Source organism: Colobus angolensis, unplaced genomic scaffold (assembly GCF_000951035.1).
Source record: "Colobus angolensis palliatus isolate OR3802 unplaced genomic scaffold, Cang.pa_1.0 Scaffold259, whole genome shotgun sequence".
Classification (NCBI taxonomy): Eukaryota; Metazoa; Chordata; class Mammalia; order Primates; family Cercopithecidae; genus Colobus; species Colobus angolensis.
The window spans coordinates 5,828,744-5,855,893 of NW_012115810.1; the positions used below are offsets into that span (position 1 = coordinate 5,828,744).

The 27,150-nt window shown below is 37.7% G+C and overlaps 1 protein-coding gene across 1 annotated transcript in view; it reads left to right on the top strand.

The window, feature by feature from the left end:
• BAZ2B (bromodomain adjacent to zinc finger domain, 2B) overlaps nucleotides 1-27,150 on the top strand; it is a 426,507-nt gene that overhangs the window by 358,969 nt on the left and 40,388 nt on the right. Inside the window, exons 27-31 of the mRNA XM_011947122.1 lie at nucleotides 689-903; nucleotides 2,393-2,467; nucleotides 3,270-3,513; nucleotides 11,648-11,710; nucleotides 13,177-13,321. Of these exons, the coding sequence (XP_011802512.1) occupies nucleotides 689-903; nucleotides 2,393-2,467; nucleotides 3,270-3,513; nucleotides 11,648-11,710; nucleotides 13,177-13,321 (742 nt within the window). The remainder of the gene's footprint in view (nucleotides 1-688; nucleotides 904-2,392; nucleotides 2,468-3,269; nucleotides 3,514-11,647; nucleotides 11,711-13,176; nucleotides 13,322-27,150) is intronic.

A 27,150-nucleotide genomic window follows, 5' to 3' on the forward strand; every position in this document is an offset into this window, starting at 1 on the left:
CACAAGGCAACTAGAACTTGTATGTGCCTTCTGATATTATACCTTGTTCTCTCTCAATCACTGTGAATAACTGAAGCTAATCAAGGCACCTACAGACCAGCACGTTAAGACCCTGTGCTGCTCAGTGGATGCTCAATTAGTTCACATTTATCTTAATTCCAAATACAGTACACATTCCACAGAGCTTTGCTCTAGATAATAGTGTGGAGAGCGAACCTCCCAGATGCACCTGTTTTTCTTCTATCTCCCTCAGTGTTTCCCTATTTATTTTCCCTAGCCAGTAAAACCTATGACACCTTAAAGGTAGAAAACGCAGTACTGTTTTTTAACCTCCCCACTCTGTCATTCCTGATAAAATGTCCAGATAAAACCTCGGGAAAGGTTAGTGTTGCCTTTATAGTCATGGAAGACTTGATAGGTAATTTAAAACTTCGCTACCCATGAATTTGCATACTCTTCTCCCTGCCTGACTTGGAACCAAGGATTTGAAGCGGGAAAAGAAAGATACAAGTACTTGAATATTTGTCTGTTTTCTATTGACTATTTTTGTGTCTCTTTCATTTAAAGAAAGTGAATAAAGCTCTTGTCAGTAATATCTAAATTAAATAATATGAGGATTTTTAATCTTACTGTTTTTATGGTATAAATGGTTATGAGCAATACTGATAAAAATGCCAAACTTTTATAGGCTAAAACAGCTCTTGGAGAACATTTGCTGAATGTTGGTGTGAATCGAGACAATGTTTCCGAGATTTTACAGATATTTATGGAAGCCCACTGTGGACAAACTGAGCTTACTGAAAGTCTGAAGACCAAAGCTTTTCAGGCTCACACTCCGGCACAGAAAGCTTCAGTCCTGGCTTTCCTGATCAATGAACTGGCATGCAGCAAGAGTGTGGTCAGGTAAGCATATGCTCAGGCTTTTCCATGTTTTTTTCCATTTTGAATTTTTCTAATCACAAAGTAATACAAATTGATTATAGAAAATTGGAAAGTTACAGACTAGCACAAAGAAGAAAATTAAAATTGTACTTATCTCCATATTTAGAGATGGCCACTAACAATATTTTCATGTATTTCTTTGTAGTGTATTGAAAAAAACTTTGGGTCATACTGTGTGTCTGTAATACATGGTCTTTGTCACCTGTTTTGTTTAATAATTTTGTTAATTCTTTATACATAACTTCTTTTATATTTTTACTTGCTGTGGTACCAGAATGTGGTACTACCACAAGAATATGGAATTTTTTTTTCTTCACGTTTTTTAAGGACAGATGACTACCTGATTTTGCTTAGTAGCCATTCATAGAATTATGTAGCCACTTTTTATTTTGTTGTATGCTAATAGAACCATAGAGTATTCATTTATCAATGTATTAATTTATACTTTTTTTAAAGTACTTGGTCTTATTTAAAAGTCAGAGTTCTCACTCTAGTTACTAAGAGTTCTCACTCTAGTTACTAAGAGTCCTCACTTGTTACTGATAAAATATTAATACCAACATATACACTAGTATTCAAGATTTCTGAACAAATTCATGTTCATCATGTCCTTGTTATTCATTATTGTACAGATTTTTAACAACTTTTAGGCCTTCACCTTTCTAGTAAAAGGATCAATCCAAATATTCAGAGTCATGCATTTCTACGAGTGTGGAAATTTTAAATTTTCTATGCCTATCTTAGCTATGATATTGTATTAGTGTAATTTTTTGTTTGTTTCTGCTATTCACTGACAGTCATCCCAAAAAATATAATAATATTCACATCTTACAATTTTATGGAAGAATAAGTTCATTTAAGCATGAGCATGGTAACAAATAGTAATGCTGAGTGGCACTTGTTCAAAACACATACACCCAAATTCAGTGAAAATGGTACACTACAGTTTTTACCTTAGAAAGAAAAAGCACCCCTATTTGACTTTACCAGATATCATAATATTCTTAGTTTCTGTTTGGTTGTTTATACATATACACTTAGATAGTGTATATGCATATGTATGTATGTGCACTTATGTAAATATCCATGTGTGTTCTGGTATCCTGCTTTGATTTTGGAAATTATCACATCTTAAATACATGCAACAAAACTTGGAATGCTGTCTTTCTAAGGCAATTGGTGCATAGTTTCTTTCTTGGTTTAAGATAGAAACCACAGTGAATTTTCTAATAGTAATGTTGTATCCATTGGAGAAGTTACCACTTTTCAACATATGTATATACATATATAAACACATACATATATGAACGTGTATATGCATGAGGTCAATTGTATCATTTTTACTTACTCAAAAATGCATTAATTTACGTATCAAATTTATTGCATATCAAATTAGTGCATTGCATAAGTTGATTAATTTATATTTTTTAATAAATTCTTGCATTGGCAGTGAAATCGACAAGAACATTGATTATATGTCAAACTTGAGGAGAGATAAATGGGTGGTAGAAGGTAAACTCCGCAAGTAAGTCTTGTTTTATTAAAGTTAATGTACTGTTTTCTTTTTATACAAATTCCCAGTAAAGCATATGAATTGCAAAGATAGAATTTAAACTTTCATTGTCTAAAGAAAAGATAATGCTCAATTTAGATGGGATATAAAATTAATAAAACTCAGGGGCAGAATTTGCAGTGGACAAAAGATATAATGAGATTCATTGAGCTTATATTCTTCATACTTAGAAGAAAGTCATTTTCTCTTTTTTCTTTTAAACAAGTCAAGCAATTACATTTTCTAAGATTGTGGTTGCTATTAAGTTGCTTTTATCACAAATAGAATGTTTGGAACTGTAACTTTTTTTCTTAATTGCTTTCTAATTAAAATTTGCTTTTACAGAATCTAACTAAACTTATTCAACATTAAAACTTAATTATCTTCCTGCCAGAAAATATCATGCAGAAATTACTCCTATGTTAAGAGGTTCGTTTCTTTGTAGTAATTTGAATTGAAATTTATTCAGTCAGTTAGTATGGGATCAGAAATTATTACTCAACCTTGTTAGAATTCTTCTTTTCAGTTTTCATCATTTTTTTTAATGAGTCTAATTCCAAAGAGATATCCAGAATAACTCTTGAAAGTTAATGCATCCTGTAATTTATGGAAACATTTCTTAAGTTTCCTAATTCTGATTTTTTTAACATTGGTATATTGCTTAACACAAAAGAAATGCCATAAGGTATTTTTGCATACAACTCATGTTTTGCTCTTTTAAAAGTATATTGAGAAGTCTTTTTTTCCATGTCATCACTTTTCGTAATATTTAAAGGCTCAGAATCATTCATGCTAAGAAAACAGGCAAAAGAGACACTTCAAGTGGCATTGATCTTGGAGAAGAGCAGCATCCCTTGGGCACACCCACTCCAGGGCGCAAGCGAAGAAGGAAGGGAGGAGACAGTGATTATGACGATGATGATGACGATGACAGTGATGACCAAGGTGATGAAGATGATGAGGACGAGGAAGATAAAGAAGACAAAAAAGGAAAAAAGACTGATATCTGTGAAGATGAGGTAATCAAATTTAGGTTGATTTTAAGACAACTAGAACTGCATAACATAGTTTTAAAAACAGAATTTAGAGTCAGATGGATTTGGCTTTGAATTCAGTTTTGACATTTACTTGCCTCAGTTTCTTCATCTGAAAAACAAATATTACAATCTGTATCCCATAAAGATTTTTGTGATGGTTATATAAATATTTCATAGAATGTCTATACATAAAAGACACTAAGACTTAATTTTAAAAAGTTTTTTTTAATATAATTACTTGAGAATTCTCCAAAGAGATATGCAGATTTTTAATTTCAGGTATTCTGTTTCATTCTATTAACATACTGTGTTACATTTGTATAGCGCTTCGTGCCTTTAAAAGTGTCGTCAGGTTTAGTGAAAATAATGCATTCCTCAAACACCAATTACTATTTCTGTAGTTCTAGGTATTTTTAATCAAAGACAAATAAGGCACTGAACGTCCCATTTCAATTTACAGTCTCACTGAGGAGGATTTGCAAAAAGAAAACATAATGTGTTAACTGCTTTGAGAGGGGTATTGACAATGTGCTATGCGGGTACACCTTAAGAGCATTTAGATTTTCTGAGTGATAAACTCCCACAAAGAGTTTCTGGATCCATCAGCTGAGGCTATAAGCTGAGCTGAACATTAACCTGGGTAAAGGTCTAGGGAAGAGTGTTCCAGGCAGAGAGAATTGCATGAGCAAGGGGACAGAAACAGGAAACCACAATGTGCTTTAAGGGGATTGCAAGTGCTTCAGTGTTACTGGAGTCTCATATGCAACAATGATGAACTAGGATCTTTTGCTTTTTTGGTGGCAGGAAGCCACTGAAGGGTTATAATGAGAGAATGGCATGGTCAACATTAATTTTTAAGTTACTCACTCTGGCAGCTATGTGAAAGAAAAAAGGTGGGGCAAAATCAGAGGTGCAGAGATAAGTCAGGAGATACTGCAATGGTTTAGGTGAGTTGTGAGGGGTAGAAACTAGAGCAATAGTGGTTGGGATGAGGGAGGAAATGATTTAATAAATACTTAGGAGGAAGAATGGGCAGGACTTGAAGATAGAAGGTGAACCATGTAGGTTGATAGAGTGATAGGACTGATTTCCAGCAATCTGGTTTGGAAGACTTCATGCTATGGTTGCCATTAACCAAAGTAGGGAAATCAGGAAGAGAGTAAATACATAATTGGGGGCAGGGGGAGGTAAGGGAACAGGTAATTGAAGAAAGGAAATGGTGATTTATTTTTGGACTTGCTGAGTTTGAGGTACCTGTGTGTAGAAACTCAGCAGTCAGTTAGATTTAGGAATCTGAGGCCTGAAGAAGAGTTCACTCTTAGAAATATAGATCAGGGTGTTATTATCACGTAGATGATAATTTAAAATCACGAGGTAAGTAAGATTGCAGGGGGGATTGGTTTAGTGAATAGAGTAGTGGACTGAGGTTGGAACCTCAGGGATCATCAGTATTTAATAGGAGCCCACAAGGCTCCTTGTTCAAGAAGCAAGAGCGGACAGGTTGGAGATTTCTATAATGATGGAGGTCCCCAAGACCACCTTCAGGTTCTGTGATTCACTAGGATGATTCACAGAACTCAGCATATACTTGTGCTTATAGCAATGAATTACTACAGTAAAAGGAAACAAAGCAAAATCAGCAAAGAATGTATGGGCAAAGTCCAGAGGAAACCAGATACAAGCTTCCAAGAGTCATCTCCCAGCGGAGTCACACAGGACAGGCTTAATTCCCTCAGCAACAAGTTATGACAACAAGCATGAAATGTTATCTACCAGGGAAGCTCATTAGAGACTTAGTGTCCAGGTTTTTACTGGGGGCTGGTTGTGTAGGTACCCTCTGCATAGCATGTGCCAAAATATGAGATTCTCTGAAGAAAAGCAGGTATTCAGCATAATCCACATTGTTAGTGCAAATAGTACAGGTCCATGTTAAGAGCTCATCTTAACCCTCCCAAAATCCAAGTTCCCATATGCCAGCCAAGGACGAACCTTGCAAGAAGGCCTTCCAGAGGATACCAGTCAGGCCTGCTATATTAAGTCTTTTCTACACATGTGATAATAACGGTAATCAAGAAAATCAAACATTGCAAAAAAGAGAGTGATAAACAATGTTAAAGCACTAAGAGGCTAGTGTGATGTGGACCTAAAATGTTGATTGAATTTGGCAACATAGAGATCACTGGTAACCAGTGTCAACACAGTTTTTTTAGAGGGATGAGCACACCTACCAGGCTGTAATTGATTGATTACAATAGAAAGTGAGAAAGTGAAGATGACTGTTTCAAGCATTGTGTCTCAAAAGACAGGGAGTTCCTAGAGAGGAGAAGGAGCCAAGGATTTTTCAGATGTTAAAGACTTGAGATGATTTTTGATGGAAAGAAAAGAGTCAGTAAAATGAGAGAAGGGGATTTAAGATAAAAGAAATTTAAAAAGCACAGTGCTATAAAGTTCTAAAGATTTTGGAGGGGCTTCAATCAAGGTGAAGGAGCTACCTTTGAAGAGTAGGTCAAAGGGAAGAAGGCAAGGTCATAGAGGGATGTGTGTGTATGTATGTATTTGAGTTTAGGGAAAGCTACCGTAAGTCATGAAAATGGACAGTATAAAAGGTTGAAGTTCACCTTTTATCAGAAAAGAATGCTAGATAGGGCTGTGGAATTGAACTCAAAAAACAACATACAACTAACCATTTCTTCTGCTCTCAATGCTAAGGGCACTTAGCTAAAGAAGTCTAGAAAGAACTCTTTTCCCTTCTTGCATCAATTCAGTAATGCTGGAGAAATAAAGAAAGCTTAGAGAGATGAATTTATCAGTGGAATGTGAAAGAAAGCTGAGAGATGAATTTATTGATGGAATTTGTGAAAGTAGTATCTAGTTGACACCAATGATAATCAAATTTATGAGTGAATGTAGAACTTATAATATGCTATGCAGTTCTCTTTCTTAAGTAAAGATATCACGAGTACAAAATGTCGTCGTAATTTCTTCCTTTCCAATGTTATATTTTAAACCAGAATGGTAAAAATTATTAGAATGAACTTTTCTTTTTTGTTGTTTAATTTTGGTAAAACATTTAACATGAGATTCACCCTCTTAAGAAATGTTGATAAGTATACTGTATACACTATTGGTAACTATGGGCATGAGGTTGTACAACAGCTTTCTAGAACTTACTCATCTTGCATAACTGAAACTTCACAGCTATTAAATAGTAACTCTCCAATTTCCCCTTCCTCCCAGCCCCTGGCAACCACCATTCTACTCTCTGGTTCTATGAGTTTGACTGTTTTACATACCTCATATAATTGGAATCATATAGAATTTGACCTTCTGTGACTGGTTTATTTCACTTTGCATAATGTCCTCAAGGTTCACCCATGTTGTTACATGTGGCAGGATTTTTTAAGGCTGAATGATATTTCATTGTATCTATATATCACATTTTGTTTATTCATCCATCCATCAATGGATACTGGAGTTGCTTTCACCGTTTGGCCATTGTGAATAACATTGAAGTGAATATGACAGCACAAATACTTCAAGATCCTGATTTCAGTTCTTTTGAATAAATACCTAGAAGTGGGATTGCAGGATCAGATAGTTCTATTTTTAATTTTTTGAGGAACCTTTATACTGTTTTCCATAGTGGTTATACCATGTTACAATCCCACAACAGTGTATGAGAGTTCCAATTTCTCCATATCCTTGCCAACACTCCCCTCTCTCTCTTTCTCTTTCTTTTTGAGAGTAACTACCCTAACAGGTGTGAGATGATATCTCATTGTGATTTTGATTTTACATTTCCCTGATTAGTGATGTTGGATATCTTTTCACATACCTGTTGGCCATTTGTATGTCTTCACTGCAGAAATGTCTATTCAGGTTCTATGCCCATTTTATTTTATTTTATTTTTTTTGAGACGGAGTCTCACTCTGTCACCCGGGCTGGAGTGCAGTGGCCAGACCTCAGCTCACTGCAAGCTCCGCCTCCCAGGTTCACGCCATTCTCCTGCCTCAGCCTCCCGAGTAGCTGGGACTACAGGCGCCTGCCACCTCGCCCGGCTAGTTTTTTGTATTTTTTAGTAGAGACGGGGTTTCACCGTGTTAGCCAGGATGGTCTCGATCTCCTGACCTCGTGATCCGCCCATCTCGGCCTCCCAAAGTGCTGGGATTACAGGCTTGAGCCACCGCGCCCGGCCCTATGCCCATTTTAAAAATCTGGTTATCTGGTTTTTGCTATTGAGTTGTAAGAGTTACTTATATGTTTTAGATATTAACCCCTTATCAAATATATGGTTTGCAAATGTTTTCTCCCGTCCTGTAGGTTCTCTTTTCAGTCTGTTGTTTCCTTTGCTGTGAAGAAGCACTTTAATTTGATATAGTGCCACTTGTCTATTTTTGCTTTTATTCCCTGCGTTTTTCATGTCATATTTAAGAACTCATTGTAATGAATTTAACTTTACTGCTTTTAATAGTACCAATCTGAAAATGAGTCTACATTGAGATTCCTTGCAGAAATAATTTATTTCATAATATTGTACTTTTGAAACTACCAAATTATGTACATTCATCTGTGACAAATAATATGAAGGGCATATAATTTGAGTATCAGAAGTGTAATTACCCAAACAAAAGATAACATTTATAAGCAATCTGCTTCATTTGGCAAGTGGAGCTGTTTCCATAGCAGGAATTAAGCCTTTCTGACCAAAATTAATCACCTTTTCATAGAATTAGTGGCCTCTTTTAGCACTTAACATTATAAATTGTTTTAAAGTGTTAACTCGTAAGTTCAATAACTTGGACAACTATGTACTGAGATTTTAGTTTATTCCACTGTATAGTTATCTCACTAAACTAGAACTTATTTACAGAAATTATTTTTTTCACTTGGTTTCTTTTTTAACAGAGAACTAACAAACCATACATTTTATTCTTTACACATAGACTATTTGAAAATCATTATTAAAGTTTTAAAGGAGATGTGTCATTTAAGATAGTATTTCACTTTTTTTTTTTTTTTTTTTGAGACAGAGTCTCACCCCGTCACCCAGGCTGGAGTGCAATGGCACGATCTCAGCTCACTGCAACCTCCGCCTCCCAGGTTCAAGCGATTCTCCTGCCTCAGCCTCCCGAGTAGCTGGGACTACAGGTGCCTGCCACCACACCCAGCTAATTTTTGTATTTTTAGTAGAGATGGGGTTTCACCATGTTAGACAGGCTGGTCTCGATCTCAACCTCATGTTCTGCCCGCCTTGGCCTCCTGAAGGGCTGGGATCACAGGCGTGAGCCACTGCACCTGGTTGTGTTTCACTTTTTTATGAGTGTTGAATTATAGAGTTAAATAGATTTTAGGATTTCACTGGCAAAGGTAGATCTTGTTAGTAATGTGAGAAAACAATTTCACAATTTTATGAAGTAATAAATATTAGGACCTAAGAAGTCAAATTAACATTTCTTGTTAAATGACTTGACTTATTCTTTATAATAAAGAACTGGCAGACACATCAATTTCCTATATAAGTAAAATTTTGACTACTTAATGAAACTGATAATTTACGCACATTAGTTCTCAAAAAATAGATTTGACCTCTCAGTTAAGTTTTAAGTAGAGTATTGGTAGTTACCTTCCTTAAAGGATTGATTGCAGGGAGGTTTTCTTATTGAGACCCATACAATCCCTTTCGATTAGAAGATACTGCCCTTGACTAGATCATAGCACCTTTATCTCAAAGAGGATTCCCTCTTCTCCTCACTCTTCATTCCATAGAGTTGTGTTGTGACCTGTGGGAGTTGAACCTTACAAGTTGGCCTGTGAGAGGTTATGTGGACAATTAAACTCTGACATGTAGGGACATATAATGACACTCGTTTTTGGTTGGGGAACTGTGGTATAGATTCTGTGTTCTTAGTTTTGTTGTTGCTGCTACTACCTTTCTGTCTGTTCTTCCAAGTTTTTTTAATCTCTGAAAATTGTAAGTACTCTTAGCCAAAACTTCTTTAAATAAAACTTTAGGAGACATTTTATTTATTTCTTTTTGCATTGTAGGAAGAGTCTTAAAAATTGCAGTTAGGTTATTTGGCTGATACATGGCATTTTCAAATATTTGATATCTTATTTTGAATATTTATTGATTGAATTGTATTTTTGCATGAACAGATTATCAGACATTTGTCCTGCTGATCAGAAGATCACTTTAGAATCTATTTATAAATATTCACATAAGAGTCAAGATTTAAGAGTTGTTGGGCTAGTTATCTTTTAAGGTTTCTTTACATTCCAGATAGAATTCATGTTACTGTTAGCACAAGTAATGTGCCTGAACACCTTTGTAACTTGGTTCCCTAAATTTGGGTAAGGAGTGGATGAGTGAGAGATAGTGGTGAAACTTGAAACTATGGCAGTCTTTTTTTCACTTTTTTTTTCATTGGGTAGGTAGCCATACTAGTCAGAAATACATGTTTGTGTGTGGTTGGTGGCAGTGTGGCTTTTTATGAATGCTGATAGGAAGTAAACATCAAAAACAAGTTGTTATTTTTCTTTAATCTGAGCTGTACCTCCGTCTTCTTATTAAAGTAGGAACACTGTTGGTTACTTTCAGATCTGTTCTTACTTAGTCCTCACAAAACCTTCATGTAATAGGTAACATTATCACCAGATTTACAGATGAATAGCCTTACAAAGGTTAAGTAATTTGCCTATGTCTAGTAGTGCAGCTAAGATCCAAAGAAACCCATGTACCTTCTGTTCATGCTTTCCCTCTAAAACCTAAAATTTGGAGATAGTTCTTCCGTTGTCATTTTCTAGAATGAAAAATTTCACGTAATTACTTACAAACCTTCTATTTATGCAATTAGTACTATGCATGTTAGGAATTATTTTTATTCTAAAAGCTCAAATGTGTTCAAGTGTAACTAATCTTCTTCCCTTCAAAAATAACTCCTTCAGTTGATGGTATCAGTATTTTTCCAGTCTCCTAGATTTAAAACCTTAACATCATAATTTATTTATTCCATCATCTCCCTTGCCCCTCTGTGCCACATATTCATGAGTTGACAAGACTCAACAGCTCTATAACTATGTAGTATCTCTTATATTCATTTGCTTTTCTCCATCTTTATTTCTTTTACCCTAGTAAGAACCATATCCCTCCTTCTCTAATCTGTTAGCTAGTTTTAAACTAAAACTAGTCTGTTAGCTAGTTTTACCAATTTTAATCCCTTCTCTGCTCCAGGCCATCTTACAACTATTGCCAGAATAATCTTTGGAAAGCATAGTTCAGATGTTTAACCCTCCCTCAAAGGATCATTTTGTTAATTGACAAGCATTTACAGATCTTCAAAATCTAGCCTTAAACTCATCTTGCCTCATCTTCTACCTTACCTCTTTATATACCTCTCATGTCAAGACATGAGACCTGTCCTCTTTTCTCTGATGGATGCATTTCTAACCATTCTTTAGTAGCTAATTAAAACATGACTTCTTCTATAAAGCCTCCCTTGGTATACATTTCTACTAAAAGTAATCTTACTCTGCCTTGAACTTCACAGGTTTTAATCACTACCTCTCTTTGAGACCCTTATACTTTTCCTGCTTTTGGGGGAGTTTATTGTGTGTGTGGTTTGTTATGTTTTGTTTTGTTTCTTTTGGGGATAGGGTCTGCAGGCTGGAGTGCAGTGGCATGATCATAGCTCACTGCAGCCTTGAACTTCTGGGCTTAACCAATCCTCCTGTATCAACCTCCCAAGTAGCTGGAAATGTAGACACAAGCCACTAAGCTGATTTTATTTTTTGTAGATACTGGGTCTGATTATGATGTCCAGGCTGGTCTCAAACTCCTGGCCTCAAGTGATGATCCTCCCACCTCAGTGTCCTAAAGTGCTGGGATTACAGACATGAGCTACCATACCTAGGTTTTTGTGTGTGTGTGTTTTTTAATACAACGTTTCATGTATCTCTCTACCAGATTATTAGTTTATAGAAAAGAACTGAGTCTTATACCTTCTTATACAGTGCCTCTTCCAGTATTTTGCATATAAGAGACTTTCATTAAATATTTACAGATTGAATAAATAAATCTTAAAACAGATAAATGACACTGTGTTTTCTTATGTATAGGATGAAGGTGACCAAGCAGCAAGTGTTGAAGAGCTGGAAAAACAGATTGAAAAACTGAGTAAAGTAAGCACTTTTCTGATTAACATTTAACATCTTCACAGTGTTTTAGAAATCTACATTGTATGGGGATTAGTTTTTCTGACTGCTAAGCAAAAACTAGCTTTTGGGGAGTAATTAAAAATGAAGATTCTGAATAGCATTTTTGTCACAAAAAAAATAAGATGAGGAACTCTAGAAACATTCTTACAATTGAACTTTACAAGCTTAATGCCAAGGTTAAAAGCCTGCCTCTTAAAACATGATATTGAACTTAATCAGAGCCTAGAAAGAAAATATTCTGTATTCTTCAGCTCTTCATATAAATATGAAATATCAATTAAGGCATAGTTTAATTTCTTGGAATTTATTACTAAAAAATTCAGGTGAATTTCATAGTGACGGTTTCAGTATCTTAGGTCTTATTTTATGTTTGTGTATTTGTGAGTTTTATTTGCATTGGATTTGTAAACTGTACATATTTACATACTTCTCATTAAAGAGAAGTGGTTTACACCTGTAATCTCAGCACTTTGGGAGGCTGAGGTGAGAGGATTGTTTGAGCCCAGGAGTTTGAGACAAGCCTGGGCAACATGGCGAGACCCTGTCTCTGTTTTAAAAAAAATTTAAATAAAAATACTGAATTTCATAGCATTAGTGAAATTTAAGATGAGCTTTTTATAAGAACAAAAATGAGTTTTTTAAAGGTATTACGACATGCCTGCGTATGGTATTAATGTTAGATTCTTCACAGACCTATCCCAAAACTTAATTATATGTTGTCTAGGTTTACAACATGAGTGCAAAAATAGCCAAATACAGGTTTAGCCAATTACATATATATTATTTGTTTTTTGTTTTGCTTTGCTTTTCGAAACAGAGTCTTGCTCTGTTACCTAGGCTGGAGTGAAATGGCATGATCATGGCAGCCTTGACCTCCCAGGCTCAAGCGATCCTCCCGCCTCAGCCTCCCTGGTAGCTGGAACTATAGGCATGTGCCACATGCCCAGCGGATTTTTCATATTTTTTTTGTAGAGATGGGATGTCACTATGTTGCCGAGGCTGGTCTCTAATTCCTGGGTTTAAACGATCCACCCACCTCGGCCTCCCAGTGTGCTGGGATTACAGGCATGAGCCACTGTGCCTGGCCTATATGTATTATTAGTTATATACTGTAATCAATAAGAGTTGAATTGAACCAGTTTGCTTTGGCTCCATAAAATACTTGATCCCATTGTTTATTATCAAGTAAAAGGATAAGTTTTATTTTATCAGGTAACTTATCGTTTTACTCCATGGCAACAAAAATAAATGATTTCTGGCTTTATAAATGTTACTGAAATTGAAGTCAGACATGAATATTTAGCCCTTTTGCTCTTTTCCCAGTAGTGAAATTTATGTGCTTAAAGGTATAAAAGTATAAAATTACTTATACATTAATTTTTAAAGTATTTAACATCCCAAACCTAATTATATGTACCATTTTTTAACAGCAACAGAGTCAGTACAGAAGGAAGCTCTTTGATGCCTCTCACTCATTGCGTTCAGTGATGTTCGGCCAGGATCGTTACAGACGCCGGTACTGGATTCTTCCCCAATGTGGGGGGATTTTTGTAGAAGGCATGGAGAGTGGTGAAGGTAAGAACTAATAATCCAATACAAATTGTTAAATAAGAAACTATATATTTTAAAACTCTTACTTCTTCAATTTTATGTTCCCATAATCAATCTTTGGTAAACATATAAAACCTTAATTCTCATTCCTTTTGAACTCATAATGCCCCTTCACTGATACACACTTCCTCCTAGCCCTTGATATTTCTTTTGCTACTCTTTCTGACATCAGACATAAGCAGTTCTTTCTTTCTTTTGTGGACAAAGACTTGTATTTGTATCTATATTACCTTTTATAGCTGCTGCTCCATTTCTCTTTCTTCCCATTGTCAAACTTCCCAATAAGTGGTTTATTCTTTTAATAAGCATACATCCTGACAGTAACCCGCTGCAGGTAACTTGCTTAAATCTAAGATCATCATAATCCTCATTCCTTTTCAAATCTTGTTAATGTTTGAAGTTTGTGATCACTTCCTTCTCCTTCAAACTTCTTCCTTTTTTGAATTTTGTGTTACCGCAAATTCATGATATTCTACCTTTAGACTTCTCTCGCTGGCTCCATTTCTGTTACATTAACTAGCAGAGTACATTGTGCATTTATGTGCTCAGTAAACCTTCTTGAATTTAACTTTTCAGAACTCCATGTCTGGACATTTTCAAATGCCAAATTCTGATGGGGACAAAAGTGTTATGTTAGTGCTTATAGATTTCAAAATAGCTATTGACTCATGTTGGTATAAGGAAGCAAAAATGTTCTTACATTCTGAAAATCTGTAAGCACTAACATTAACACTTTTGTCCCCATCAGACATGGAAGAAAAAACACATTTTTGAATGCCTGCTATGTGCTAGACATTTCTAGGCACTGCAGGAGACACAAAGCTGTATAAAGTAGAATCCATGTCATGTTTATAGTCCACTGGGGAGAGAAGACTGGCTAATCGTATAGATGACTCTAATAGAAAATATAAATAAAGCAGTTGCTTTTAAGAGTTTTGTTTTTAGTAATGGGATCACGTTTTTTTAAAATGAAAATGTTAATGCAGAATCTCAACATCTAACAAAAACGAATTGTTCTGATTGATCTACTTGGGAGAATTTTCTAGCTTATACAAATAGACCTCTGTTCTATATACTTGCTTTCCGATTCAGTAGTGACCCCAGAGGTATCTCTAATGATGTTAGGATTCTGCAATAAGAGTAAGCTCAGAACCTATGAAAGCAAAGTGCCTAGAGGGATCAAAGCTGAGAAACATTATGTACCTTACTTAACATTTTGTCATAATAATTGGTACAGATGGCCATCTCTGCCACTAGACTGTGAGCTCTTGGAAAGCGAGATTAATTTTGGCAGGGGAATTACACTAAAATAGATAACCTGGCAGCAAAGTATGCATTGGATTGGAAGAAGAAGTAAAGAAACTGATTGGGCAACCATTACAATAACCCAGCTGAGAAGTAGGGAGGCCATAACCTCAGGAGCAAACAGGGATAAAAGGAAGACAGAAAGAAGGATCTTCAAGGTTGAATTGCTGTAAGAAATTATTGAATATGATGTAGGAAAGTGGAAATTAGAGATAAATTTAATGACTTAATTCCCAATAGAAAATCTGTGGGCTAGACATGACGGCTCACATCTTTAATCCCAGCACTTTGGGAGACCAAGACAGACAGATCACTTGAGGCCAGGAGCTTGAGACCAACCTGGGCAACATGGCAAAACCTCGTCTCTAGCAAAAAATACAAAAATTAGCCAGGTGCAGTGACATGTGCCTATAGTCCCAGCTACTCTGGAGGCTGAGGCACAAGAATCGCTTGAACCCAGGAGACAGAGGTTGCAATGAGCAACCTCTGCACTCCAGCCTGGGTGACAGAGTGGACACTGTCTCAAAAATAAATAAATACATATATACATACATAATAAAAATTATGATACTTTGGCCAAGCACGGTGGCTCACACTTGTAATCCCAGCACTTTGGGAAGCCAACGCAGGCAGATCACCTGAGGTCAGGAGTCCAAGACCAGCCTGAACAACATGGAGAAACCCCGTCTCTACTAAAAATACAAAAAAACTAGCCGGGTGTGGTGGCGCATGCCTGTAATCCCAGCTACTCGGGAGGCTGAGGCAGGAGAATCGCTTGAACCCAGGAAGCAAGCAGAGGTTGCAGTGAGCCGAGATCATGCCATTGCACTCCAGCCTGGGCAACAGGAGTGAAGATCCGTCTCAAAACAACAACAACAAAAAATTATGATACTTTAAAATGAATTAGAGCAGTCAATAGGAGGGGTTGTTTGAAATGAAATTAAGTCAAAGTTTTAGTATAGGATATAATTTAAAATGACAAAATTCTGTGTCACTTAGAAGTACAGAGGCTAGGAGACTTAAGAGCAGATTTTTTTTTTTAAATGCCCAGGTGAGTGGCTTTTTAACCTTAGGTGTAATTTGAATCACCTGAAAAGCCTAAGAAAACGACTAATCTGAGCCCTACCCCAGACCAGTTAAATATTAAATATGATTAAGAGCCACGTTCTTCTTAATCACTTGGGCATGTAAACTTGAAGTATCTAGGACATCAACTTTCCTTCAAAATACCTGAAATCAGTCTCTTTGCAACACTCCTGAAATCAGTTCTTCGTCATTGTATACCTGTATTATTACACCTCTCCTCAACTTCTCTGTATACAATTCCCTCCTTCCATCACATTCTGTCAACATATCATGTCTCTACTCTGAAACCTTAAATGACTCTATAACCTGTAACATGAAGTAATAAATATATACTTAGCCTGGCATTCAAGACAGTATACAATTCTGACCCCAAGCTATCTTTACGCTGTTCTCTTAATGAGAATTCACCTAGTCCAATCTACTCACTCAACCCATGTGTGTTCCTCCCCTTGCATCTTTGCCAAATCTTGTTTATAATAATAATAATATGCTTTTCTTCTACCATCTAAATTTCACCCATCCATCTTGATCCAGCTCAAATCCTAAGCTTTTCCACAAACTTCCCAGCTTATTTAAGTGGACCTTTTAATATATGTGAAATTGAACTCCCAGAAAAGCAGATAATTAATTAGACCATTATTTTAGCACATTAATATATATACTATTTCCTTATTTAAATCTTATAATCTTTATCTGTACTTTTAATTTTCCATAGTGTTGGAAGGATAGTACTTTATATATCACAGGCACACTTAAAATACTTTAGGATTCAAATAAACAAATAATTTAATGTCTTTATAAGGTTTACAAGAATAGCTTATAGGAGACAGTTTTGTTTTTTGTAATTTTAGGTCTCTCAGATTAACATAGATTGAATTTACGTATTAGACCTCCTTTTCCATCCAGGCTCTTCCATGTACCCTCTCTGGACCCTGATTTCCCTTTCTGCAAAAAATATATTAATAAGCTGTATATGAATTCTTTGGTTGTTACAAGGATCATGTCAGATAATGGATCTAAAAGAACTACAAAGTGATATATAAATAGCAGTTGTACTTTATACTCTTATTTGTGGTCATTGCAGAGCAGGGAGAAGTAGGGATAATTTTTCACTTAGTTTATTTTCTTCTAAAGTTTTTTATTCATTAATATATTAATAGACATTAATGAAATAATAAGGGAATATATGTCTGCTATATTCTATGTGCTATGAACTTAATAGGTAATAGATTCCTTCTCTTTATCTTACAGGTAATTAAAATAAGGAAAAAACTCAGATGATTTATTCATCTAGTGTTTATTTGCACCTGTATTGTGCCTTGTACTAAGTGCTGTGGAGATGCAAAAGAAGACCAGGCTCACTGGTTCATGCCTGTATTCCTAGCACTTTCGGAGGCTGAGGCAGGAGGATTGCTTGAGCCCAGGAGTTCACAACGAGCCTGGGCAACATAGCAAGACCTTGTCTCTACTAAAAATCATATATATATATATATATATAGGCACCTGTAATCTCAGTTAGTCAGGAGGCTAACGTAGGGGGATCACTTGAACATAACAAGATGCAAAAGAATCAGTTAACCTGTCCCTATGCACAAAGAGCTCACAGTCTCATTGGAAGGATATAGCACATATGAAGACAAATAGAACATACAAGTGTTTAATATGAGCAAGTAGTGCTCTGACAGGCAAGGCTGATAAGGATCAGTAAGTGTCAAACTAGTAGAAGCTACCATAAATAAATAGGTGCTGAAAGTTAATTCAACATGAACAGTATACATTATTGTCATCATCTTATTTATTACTTTTTTTTTTTTGAGACGGAGTCTCGCTCTGTTGCCCAGGCTGGAGTGCAGTGGAGTGATCTTGGCTCACTGCAAGCTCCACTTCCCGGGTTCATGCCATTCTCCTGCCTCAGCCTCCCAAGTAGCTGGGACTACAGGTGCTCGCCACCACTCCTGGCTAATTTTTTTTGTAGTTTTTTAGTAGAGACGGGGTTTCACTGTGTTAGCCAGAATGGTCTCGATCTCTTGACCTCACGATCTGCCCGCCTCTGCCTCCCAAAGTGCTGGGATTACAGGTGTGAGCCCCCGCACCCGGCTGCTTATTTATTCCTTTTAAAAGTTCCTTAAAAGTATAATGTGTTCTTAATAAAGAAAGGTTAGATTTAACATTAAATATACAAGTTTTAAAAAAATACTTATAATAACATTAACATCAATTAATATAATGGGGAGAAGATATCAGACATTGGATTACCTTCACAGAAGAATATTAATTAAATCAAATTCATGTTGTACAAGAGGCAAGGTAATATATACCACAAGCAACACACATGGTGCTAATAACAACAACGTTTAGTAGTGATGATAACTTCAGAGCAGATAAATAACAGAGCACATGGGATCTGTGAGCCCCTACAGTGGTTCCATAAGGGTGTGCCTTGTCCAGTTGGAGACTGGACAAGAAACAAGATCACTCAAAGAGAGAAAACTCTACCTTCATACCACTGTATATTTTGAGGTTAGTCCAAGTCCTTCATTATTCTAAGAAACAACATATATCTCAAAGGACCTCTCGGCCTAGGAACAACACTAGGAAGTATGCATTACAAAGGACCACGATCTACATACCAAGAACTTTGAGAACAGCAGCTAAAGACCCTACTGTTCCTCTGCAAATCAGCTCAATGGCTAAGCAGGTTTGCTGATGGGTCTTGGGAACGAGAGAAGGAAGAGAGCCCCCATGGCCATTTAGCTAAGACTGAGAGTTTATTCCTTCTCAGTCCACCCCTTGACCCTTGGTGTGACTCACTAGATAATAAGCGTCCTCATCTGGAATAGAAAGCAATTAGATTTTAAATGGGGCCTTCAGTGTTTGTTGAGAGTGCTGAGTCATTATATAGCCAAAGAAATTCCAAAACAAACAATATACCACAGCATTAGGAGATACAGAGCTCCCTTGAGCAATCTGGCTGCATATCCAACAAACAGTTCAAAGCTATGCAATTCTGTAATATTACTCAGGTCAAGGAAGCAATGCTAATTTGTTCAGTGATATGATCCCAGGCTCTCTTAATGGTAGCGTTTCCCACGATAGCAATTGCGGGTCATACCCTCAGCTTCATAGGTGTCTATTCAAGGCAAGAGCCCTTGTACAAAGTAATGAAAGCCTGTATCCTTGACACCTGCGGATAGGCTCTAATGCTAGCACTGGAGAGCACCGCTGGGAAAGTGACCAGTGTCTTAGATTTTGAGAAAGTGACCAGTGTCTTAGATTTTGAGTCACTATTAAAGGTCTCATAGTATTTCCAAAATGTGCAGTGTTATGTACAGGTGGGAGGCAGGGAAAGCATGCCTTTCACATAAGACTAGTTCCATTGGATTACAGAGGTTTCATGCTACATTTTATATCCACTTGGCATTTAAGTTTTCCTGGGGTTAACACGCTGTTGGCACGCTATCAGACTCAACTGCAGGTCTGAAGTGGAAGTATTTGGTTGAGAGTTTTATGCTGCTTTGGAGTACTCCTAATGTGGGACATGGATCCACTGGGAGCCAAGATGTCAGAGTACATGTTTCTCTGCACCTGAGAAGATGAATAGAGTTTTACACAGTATGACTAGTAAGGGAAGAATTATGGAGGGCCAGGGCAAATGAGAACTCTGGGAGTAGAATTTCCAGAAGGTCCTCCACAGTTGAGTATGTTAAGCATAACAAATCCCACATTGTGATAGCTTTGCACTGAGTGTCATTGTGTGGGATTGCTGCACAGGATTATTTGGTACAGTTTGTTAATATCTTCAAGAAAGGTAAAGAGAGAGTCATTCATGCTCCAACCACCCTTTCACTTTTTTTGGTCAGGCACGTTTATGCCCAAAGCACAGTCCATTATCATCTTCAAGGACAACCTATATGGTCTGTTCTTTCTTTCTGGAACAGTAAATTCCACATGAAAGCAGGAGTTGGCTGGGTGCGGTGGCTCAAGCCTGTAATCCCAGCGCTTTGGGAGGCCGAGACGGGCGGATCACGAGGTCAGGAGATCGAGACCATCCTGGCTAACACAGTGAAACCCCGTCTCTACTAAAAACTACAAAAAACTAGCCGGGCGAGGTGGTGGTGCCTGTAGTCCCAGCTACTTGGGAGGCTGAGGCAGGAGAATGGCGTGAACCCGGGAGGCGGAGCTTGCAGTGAGCTGAGATCCGGCCACAGCACTCCAACCTGGGTGACAGAGCGAGACTCCGTCTCAAAAAAAAAAAAAAAAAGAAAAGAAAGAAAGCAGGAGTTGTACTTTCCCACCAGAGATACCCTGTGGATAGAATATACTACATGGATATAGAGACTGCAGCAAAATCTCCCACTTGCAGAATAAGCATACAACAGAAATTTAGAATGTTTGGAATAAAGAGAGAATCAAAGTTGCTCTTCTGTAGGTGTAGCTAGCAAGTGTCATCAGGAAGTCAGGAGGGCATCCAAGTTTGTATCCATCCATTTGTCTGTAATATGAACACACAAACCTCTCAGCCACCTGTTGAAATTATGACAGGTACAAGGAAAGAACTATTGAGGTGTAAAAACTCAGGTCTTGGCATACCAAGTAAATTCTTTGTCTGTTTCTGCTTTTTGACTCCCAGGTGCCAAGGAACTTCACCAAAGTGGAGGGACCTTTATAAGTATAAACAACAGAGGTAACCCAGACCAGACAATCTTACAGAAGTCATTGTTAAAGGGATGGGCACAGCTGTCTTTCAGAATGCTGTTCCACCATTCTATACTGCCTGTGGATAAGAGGGAGCCTAGAATAGCCACTTAGTACCATGTTGGCAATACCATTCTACATGGTCCCATTGTAGAATGCCAGCAGCTGTGAAAGCACTTTCATTGCTTGTGTCATATCTGGAAACCCCAATATATAACAGTATGCCTCAGTCTTGATAGCATGTATATTATCTGCAAATGCAAGAGACACAGTAACTCCAAAGGTGTATACCATTCATTAGCTAGAGGAGATCAAACACCCAAAAACTAACACATGCCATCAGTGTCTCTGCCTGAGACCAGTCATAGATCACTTGTAGTTCTAGTGTCATACAGGGTTAGGCAAACGGGTTTGTTAAATTGTGAAATGGTGTTGCGCAGTACCCCTGCCTGAGTCTGTTCTTGTATAAGAAATGCAACCTGTTTCACCTCTAGGTGTGCAACACTGTCACATGATGTCTGCCGACCTTGTAAGTATACGTGGGTTTTGGCAACATACCTGGCCAACAGTTATAGAAGCTACCAAGAGAAGTCACAAAAAAAAAGGGGCAATGCATGGTGGCTTATACCTGTAATCCCAGCACTTTGGGAAGCTGAGGTGGGAGAATCAGTTGAGCCCAGGAGTTTAAGACCAGCCTGGGTGACATGGTGGAATCACATCTCTACAGAAAAATTAGCCAGGTATAGTTCCAGCTACTCAGGAGTTTGAGGTGGGAGAATCAATTAAGCACGGGTGTTCGAGGCTACAGTGAGCCACAGTTGCATCACTGCACTTCAGCCTCGGGGACAGAGCAAGACCCTGTCTCAAAAAGAAGAAAAGTCCAACTGACATGTCGACTTAAATACCCCACCCTGATAAAGGAACAACTAAAGTTCACGCAAAAGGTCCAAAAGCCTTCATAGTGATTGTAATTCTAATCTTTCAGCCATAGGTAACACGGAATCCAAACCCCAGTTGAGGAATTTGTTTGCCACAGCTCTTTTGCAGTCTGGAATAATAGATACTGGTCCTCCATTTCTAGCAAACCCATAAATATTGGAGGCTGTTCTCTTTTCTAGCATAATCATCTAGGGCACATGGTTAGTGATCCCTTGGAAGAGATTAAAGGAGAATGAGCCCACCCATATTTCTCCTTTGAGTTTGAAAGGGCTCAGATTAGGAACAAAGAATCTTGGCTTCTAGAGTTGACTCAAATTCATAAAGTGGAACTGATGACTAGGAGCATTCCCACCAGCAATGCCACTTCCAGAGTCAAGGTAATGCAGGGTATCTCCCTGTCTCTATGTCCTTTTCTGGAGAGTCTCGAGGTTGTGAGATCTTCCAAGTTTGTGTGGATGAAGCTTAATAGCCCTCGTCCTCCCCAGGGATCTTCTTCACGTAATCTTCTAGTGAATCCACCTCTCCCAATAATTACTCAAGCCTGTAAACTATTCAGTATCGTGTTTCATCTCACATGTCCCTTTTCCACAGTCTCAGTGGGTCTTTTAACTTTTTGAATAGGACCACACTCCCACACTCAAGAATTAGGCCACCTCTCAATTTCTGTCTTATTCCTTCTGAGCAATACCACATTTATTGCTGTGAGGGAGACTGCCTGAAGTTGGGCCCATCTGTCTATTCCTTCTTTTGTTCCTTCTTTCTTTATATTTTGGGCAGAAACCTCTGCATCTCATGAGACCCTGTCTCTTTCCATTTCCGCCCCTGCTGTGGGGCTTGTATGACCTAAAAGAACTATTTCATGTCCAACATTGCCTCCCAGATGAAGGAATAAAGTCAAAGCCGTTGTCCACTTAGGAGGACCTACTCTGATTCGGTCATCCAACATTCTCTGCACCGAGAGCATGTTGTTAGGGATTCTGTACTCAAACCCTGGATTTTCTTATAATTATGCTAACACAGCCGGTTGTCTCAGAGTGTGTCCAAGTAACTACACAATCTGTGGATCTAGTCCGCTTCACATTCAAGTCTCAGGAAAATCACCGCAATGGTAATATGTATTACCCATGCTACCAAGCATCCAGTTTAGAAGCAGGGTGACAACATCAGCCCCAGTATTATTCGTCAACCCAGACTGCTCATTGTTCAACCAGGCCATGTGTTTCCCTTTACTCAGCTTCACTTAACACCACTGTTGTCTCCTAACCATGCAAGTTAGCAGGCCAAGCCTCTGCTATCCCTACAGTAGTGAACCTATTAAGAGCCTTGCTCTTGCTCTGTATAATGCTGGATCTCCTCCTGCTGGTGTTCCCATTCAGGCTCCTGAACACCGTGCCTCACAGTAACTGGCTTCACATACAGCAGGACCAGTTGCCTCATATTGTAGATAAATAGTGGGAATTTGTCCCACCTTCCCTTCTAGAGAGACTACCACACCCTTTCTAGTGCACCCTACCCCTTTGAACTCCTGAAAATCTCTAAGTTGATAAGGGGAAGAGAGAGAACTTAATTTCAAGCCACCTTATTACACTGGAAACCCTCTTTACCACTTGAGGGCTTCTGCCATTCTCAGGCATAGCTGTTGAGACCATCGTAACTGCCAAGTGAATGACCACTGTGCCCAGGAGAAATTATTTGACCCATGGGTTCTCTTCTTTCAGAAAGCCATGACATCGGGACTTTGTTGGGCACCACCTGTAGTACAAGATGCATAGTTACGCAAACCACTGACCCACATGGTGCTAATAGCAGCAAAGTTTGTTAGTGAGAGTAACCTACAAGCAGAGAAGTAACCGTACACAGGATTCCCAGCCTCCATAATGAGTCCACAGGACTTGGACATGCAACAAGACCACTCCAAGAGACGAAACACTGTACCCCACACCTTGCTCTGTATGCATTAGTGTGAGAAAGAGTAGAAAGCACTTAATTTCTGAGTAATGATAAACATTATCAAGGGACCTTTGGGTTTAGAAACAGTGCTAGGACATATGCATATCAAGGGTAAAAGTCAACATAGGGAAGACGCTGAGAACAGTGTTGATGTCTGCTGAAGGCCTTCTGACCTGCTGCTGCCTCTCAGGGAAGTGGGAAAGAAGAAAGCGCCCATGGCCTTCCAGCCAAAACCAAGGATTTTTTTTCCAGTTCAGTTCACTGTTTTTGTTTGTTTGTTTTTTGTTTTGTTTTATTATACTGTAAGTTCTGAGATACAAGTGCAGAACGTACAGGTTTGTTACACAGGTATTCACGTGCCATGGTGGTTTGCTGCACCCATCAAACCGTCATCTACATTAGGTATTCCTCCTAATGCTATTCCTCCCCCAGACCCTCACCCCACCAACAGGCCCTGGTGTGTGATGTTCCCTTCCCTATGTCCATGTGTTCTTATTGTTCAACTGCCACTTATGAGTGGGAACATGTGGTGTTTGGTTTTCTGTTCCTCTGTTAGCTTGCTGAGAGTGATGGTTTCCAGCTTCATCCATGTCCCTGCAAAGGACATGAACTCATCCTTTTTTATTTCTGCATAGTATTCCATGGTGTATATGTGCCACATTTTCTTTATCCAGTCTATCATTGATGGGCATTTGAGTTGGTTCCAAGTCTTTGCTAGTGTGAACAGTGCTGCAGTAAACATACATATGCATGTGTCTTTATAGTAGAATGATTTATAATCCTTTGGGTATATACCCAGTAATGGGATTGCTGGATCAAATGGTATTCCTAGCTCTAGATCCTTGAGGAATCACCACACAGTCTTCCACAATGGTTGAACTAATTTACACTCCCACCAACAATGTAAAAGCATTCCTATTTCTCCACATCCTCTCCAACATCTGTTGTTTCCTGACTTTTTAATGATTGCCATTCTAACTGGCATGAGATGGTATCTCATTGTGGTTTTGATTTGCATTTCTCTAATGACCAGTGATGATGAGTATTTTTTCATGTGTCTGTTGGCTGCATAAATATCTTCTCTTGAGAAGTGTCTGTTCATATCCTTGCCTGCTTTTTGATGGGGTTATTTTTTTCTTATAAATCTGTTGGAGTTCCTTGTAGATTCTGGATATTAGCCCTTTGTCAGATGGATAGATTGCAAAAATTTTCTATCATTTTGTATGTTGAGTTTGTTGAGAGTTTTTAGCATGAAGGCTGTTGAATTTTGTCAAAGGCCTTTTCTGCATCTATTGAGATAATCATGTGGGTTTTGTCATTGGTTCTGTTTATGTGATGGATTATGTTTATTGATTTCCGTATGTTGAAACAGCCTTGCATCCCAGGGATGAAGCCAACTTGATCATGGTGGATAAGCTTTTTGATGTGCTGCTGGATTCAACTTGCCAGTATTTTATTGAGAATTTTCACATCAATGTTCATCCAGGATATTGGCCTGAAATTTTCTTTTTTTGTTGTTGTTGTGTCTCTGCCAGGTTTGGGTATCAGGATGATGCTGGCCTTATAACATGAGTTAGGAAGGAGTCCCTCTTTTTCTATTGTTTGGAATAGTTTCAAAAGGAATGGTAGCAGCTCTTTTTTGTACCTCTGGTAAAATTTGGCTGTGAATCCATCTGGTACTGAGCTTTTTTTGGCTGGTAGGCTATTAGTTATTGCCTCAATTTCAGAACTTGTTATTGGTCTATTCAGGGATTCGACTTCTTCCTGGGTTAGTCTTGAGAGGGTGTATATGTCCAGGAATTTATCCGTTTCTTCTAGGTTTTCTAATTTATTTGTGTAGAGATGTTTGTAGTATTCTCTGATGGTAGTTTATATTTCTGTAGGATCAGTGGTGATATCTACTCTATCATGTTTTATTGTGTCTATTTGATTCTTCTCTCTTTTCTTCTTTATTAGTCTGGCTAGCAGTCTATCTATTTTGTTGATCTTTTCAAAAAACCAGCTACTGGATTCATTGATTTTTTTTGAGGGGCCTTTTGTGTCTCTGTCTCCTTCAGTTCTGCTCTGATCTTAGTTATTTCTTGTGTTCTGCTAGCTTTTGAATTTGTTTGCTCTTGCCTGTCTAGTTCTTTTAATTGTGATGTTAAGGTGTTGATTTTAGATCTTTTCTGCTTTCTCTTATGGGCATTTATTGCTATAAATTTCCCTCTAAACACTGCTTTGGCTGTGTCCCAGAGATTCTGGTACGTTGTGTCTTTGTTCTCATTAGTTTCAAATAACTTATTTATTTCTGCCTTCATTTCATTATTTAACCAGTAGTATTTCAGGCACAGGTTGTTTGGTTTCCATGTAGTTGTGTGGTTTTGAGTGAGTTTCTTAACCCTGAGTTATAATTTGATTGCACTGTGGTCTGAGAGACTGTTAGTTATTATTTCCGTGGTTTTGCATTTGCTGAGGAGTGTTTTACTTCCAATTATGTGGTCAATTTTAAAATAAGTGCGATGTGGTGCTGAGAAGAATGTATATTCTGTTGACTTGGGGTGGAGAGTTCTGTAGATGTCTGTTAGGTCCCCTTGGTCCAGAGCTGAGTTCAAGTCCTGAATGTTCTTGTTAACTTTCTGTCTCGTTGATCTGTCTAACATTGACAATGGAGTGTTAAAGTCTCCCACTATTATTATGTTAGAGTCTAAGTCTCTTTGTAGGTTTCTAAGAACTTGCTTTATTAATTTGGGTGCTGCTGTATTGGGTGCATATATATTTAGGATAGTTAGCTCTTCTTGTGTTGATCCCTTTACCATTATGTAATGCCTTTCTTTGACTTTTTTTATCTTTGTTGGTTTAAAGTCTGTTTTATCAGAGACTACGATTGTAACCCCTGCATTTTTTGCTTTCAATTTGCTTGGTAAATACTCCTCCATCCCTTTGTTTTGAGCCCTATTTGTATCTTTTTGTGTGAGATGCATCTCGTGAATACAGCATACCAATGGGTCTTGACTCCTTATCCAATTTGCCAGTCTATGTCTTTTAATTGGGGCATTTAGCCTGTTTACATTTAAGTTTAATATTATTATATGTGTATTTGATCCTGTCATTATGGTGCTAGCTGGTTATTTTGCCCAATAGTTGATGCAGTTTCTTCATAGTCTTGATGATGTTTACAATTTGGTATGTTTTTGCAGTGGCTGGTACCGGTATTTCCTTTCCATGTTTAGTGCTTCCTTCAGGAGCGCTTGTAAGACAAGCCTGGTGGTGACAAAATCTCTCAGCATTTGCCTGTCTGTAAAGGATTTTATTTCTCCCTCACTTATGAAGCTGAGTTTGACTGGAGATGAAATTCTGGGTTGAAAATTCTTTTTTTTGTTTGTTTGTTTGTTTTGCTTTTCAAACTTTATTATTATCAATAAGCAACTTTATGTGTTATCACAAACTCTTCTTTAACAGTACTTTTCCTGGCTGTATACTATTTCCAAAAAATGACCTAGCTACTCTTTTTTTTTTTTTTAATTATACTTTACGTTCTAGGGTACATGTGCACAACGTGCAGGTTTGTTACATATGTATACATGAGTTATTTTGAATCTTGCTTTTTCAAACTTCGTTATTATCAATAAGCAACTTTATATGTTATCACAAACTCTTCTTTAACAGTACTTTTCCTGGCTGTATACTATTTCCAAAAAATGACCTAGCTACTCTTTTTTTTTTTTTTTAATTATACTTTACGTTCTAGGGTACATGTGCACAACGTGCAGGTTTGTTACATATGTATACATGTGCCATGTTGGTGTGCTGCACCCATTAACCCATCATTTACATTA